This window comes from Austrofundulus limnaeus, unplaced genomic scaffold, assembly GCF_001266775.1.
Source record: "Austrofundulus limnaeus strain Quisiro unplaced genomic scaffold, Austrofundulus_limnaeus-1.0 Scaffold38, whole genome shotgun sequence".
Classification (NCBI taxonomy): domain Eukaryota; kingdom Metazoa; phylum Chordata; class Actinopteri; order Cyprinodontiformes; family Rivulidae; genus Austrofundulus; species Austrofundulus limnaeus.
Genome location: NW_013952440.1, coordinates 148,198 through 150,938, shown reverse-complemented (window position 1 = coordinate 150,938; position 2,741 = coordinate 148,198). Strand labels below are relative to the sequence as shown.

General features: G+C 35.7%; 1 protein-coding gene across 1 annotated transcript in view; it reads left to right on the top strand.

The window, feature by feature from the left end:
• Nucleotides 1-2,741, top strand: part of atp2a1 (ATPase sarcoplasmic/endoplasmic reticulum Ca2+ transporting 1) — a gene marked incomplete at its 5' end in the record, with an annotated part of 18,852 nt that overhangs the window by 14,105 nt on the left and 2,006 nt on the right. Inside the window, 3 exon segments of the mRNA XM_014006879.1 lie at nucleotides 251-384; nucleotides 450-567; nucleotides 671-788. Coding sequence (XP_013862333.1) covers nucleotides 251-384; nucleotides 450-567; nucleotides 671-788 — 370 coding nt within the window.

Below are 2,741 nucleotides of genomic sequence, written 5' to 3'. Positions count from 1 at the left end.
GCCAAATACCTCCAAAAATATAAATGGTTGAAATATCAAAAGTCATAACCAGACTGTGCTGAATGAGCTTAACGTTCTGGTATATAAATTGTTGAAATAGCAAAACAATTGCAGACTGTACATAATGAAAAGTGTATCTCTAGTGTGATGGTTTAATAGCTTTCACACAATTTTCCCAAATACTGTTTAAAGTCATCACAGCATGAAAACTTAGTATTTTTCTGTATTTTTTTGTCACTCCTCCCCTTAGTCTCACTTCATGCAGTGCAGCGAGGACAACGAGGATTTTGCTAGTGTTCACTGTGAGGTGTTCGAGTCGGCCCCACCGATGACCATGGCTCTGTCTGTGTTGGTCACCATTGAGATGTGCAACGCCCTGAACAGGTAAGACTGCACTCTGTACTTCTTTTACCTGTTTGTTCTACATTGTGCCTTGTTTTCCTCCCCAGCCTGTCGGAGAACCAGTCCCTGGTGCGGATGCCGCCCTGGAGCAACGGCTGGCTGATGGCCGCCATGACGCTCTCCATGTCTCTTCACTTCATGATCATCTACGTCGACCCCCTGCCTGTGAGTCTTCAGCTTCACCATGAGTGACTCAGATGTATTTATCACAGTCATATAATGGGAGCATCCAACAAGGTTTGAACACGTGTTGCTTTATAATCTGCAGATGATCTTCAAGCTCACTCACTTGAACGTGGAGCAGTGGATGATGGTGCTGAAACTTTCCTTCCCGGTCATCCTTCTCGATGAGCTTCTCAAGTTTGTGGCTCGCACATATCTGGAGGGTGAGCTTAAACCCTGACTTGTTTACCAAATGCATTTTTCATTGCTTTATCCGTTTTATGCACATTTTATGTACAAACATTTGCGGTAATCTTGATCACCATTTGTAATTTAACACATGAAACTGCATGGTAAATGTTGAATATGATGGCTAAATATTACTTTTCATCTATAGTTACTCCTTAATAAAGTGTTAAAAGTGATTTTACCTCCCTATTAAATGTCCTTTAATCTACATTACCTGTTAACCTCTCCCTCTCATTTTATTCCAGTCATAGTTTTAATTTCCTGTCTTCTTGTTCTCTAATTTGTTCCTCCTTGGATGCTCCTCCTCTTTTTTCCCTTTATGACAACCCAGTCTAAACCCACCTCTCCTCCTCCATACCCCTGTAACACAATAAGGTATATCTCCTGACTCAATTAAAACAAGTTCCTCTGCATTGTGTGCATCAAGACCTCTGAATCCTGAGCTCTCTGCATCGTACGCACAGTGGCGTTGCAAACATGATGTTTATTTCTGGACGTGAGAAAATGTCTCTCAGATTTGGCATGCTCTTTGTGTTTTGCCTTGGCTTTCATAAAAACCAATATGATGCATTTTACTAACAAGCAACTATTAAAAATGTTCTTGGATTATTCCTAAAAAATAAAAACCTAACCGCTTTTTAATTTTGTTTCCACAAACACACACAAAAAAAAAAATCAACTTGTCTTTTGTGCATCGACAGAACCTGGACTTTAATTAGGATTTTCTCTGATGAGCTGAATAATAAAACTAAAAGTGAGCAAATTACTTACTTACTTACAAATTAACTTGTGCTTTTAATGAAATAATTAGTTGGATATTTTGGAAACACAAGAAGTCAAAAATCAATCACAAGAGGAAAATGACCTCAGCTATTTGAGGTTTTAATATGACAGGAGTTACTCTCTGTATGGCAAGCCTTTGTAACATATAATCAAACCACACGCCTATCTTTAATTATATTTTTAGACCTCAGTAATAACATTCTTCCTGGCTAAAACAAGCTTTTTATTAGTTCGAACTAAAATAAAAAATTCCTAGTACAAAATAGAAATTTAATGGTTTTCATTACTAATAAAAACAACAGCAAAGTTAATGAAATGTAAAAATATTTAAAACTGTTGTTGTCATTTATATATTATTACTTAGACTGGATATGTATTGCATACATCCATAATCCAATTGTTTCAAGTCAAATCATTTTGTTCAGTTCAGACACGCTAAAAGGTTTTCTTCCTACGACGGGCCACACAGCGAGATTTTTTATTATTATTACGAGATTAAAGTCATAATTTAGTGAGAAAAAGTCAATATTAGGAGATTAAAGTCGTAATATTATGAGATTAAAATCATAATTTTATGAGAATTAAGTCATAATATTATGACAATAAAGTCATAATATTACTAGATTAAAGTCATAATATTACGAGATTAAAGTCATAATTTTACGAGATTAAAGTCGTAATATTACGAGATTAAGGTCATTATTTTACGAGATTCAAGTCGTAATATTAGGCCTACGAGAAAAGTCATAATCATGACGTCTATTTCCCGTTCCTCATTTCCTCCTTATTTTCCCCACACCTGCTGTACAGCCATGTCTCTGCGTTTATAAATTAGTCCATGATGACTCGTCACTGTTAGATTAATATGCTTTCATCCAAATTAGCTACGTGGTGACTAAATCTGTCAATGCATCCATTAATATCAATATGACTTCAGTTTATAGTCGTTTGCACAATTTCCAAGTCCTGCTACTGATAATTTGATGCTAATGTGCTAAAAGATTATTTATTTATAGCTATACTAAAGAACAACTTGACAAGTTGCTCAACATTCCTCATTTTAATGCAGTGGTAACTGCATGCTTTTTCACGTAAAGGCTACAATATTAACTTTTTTCTCATATTACGCCTTTAAACTCGCAATA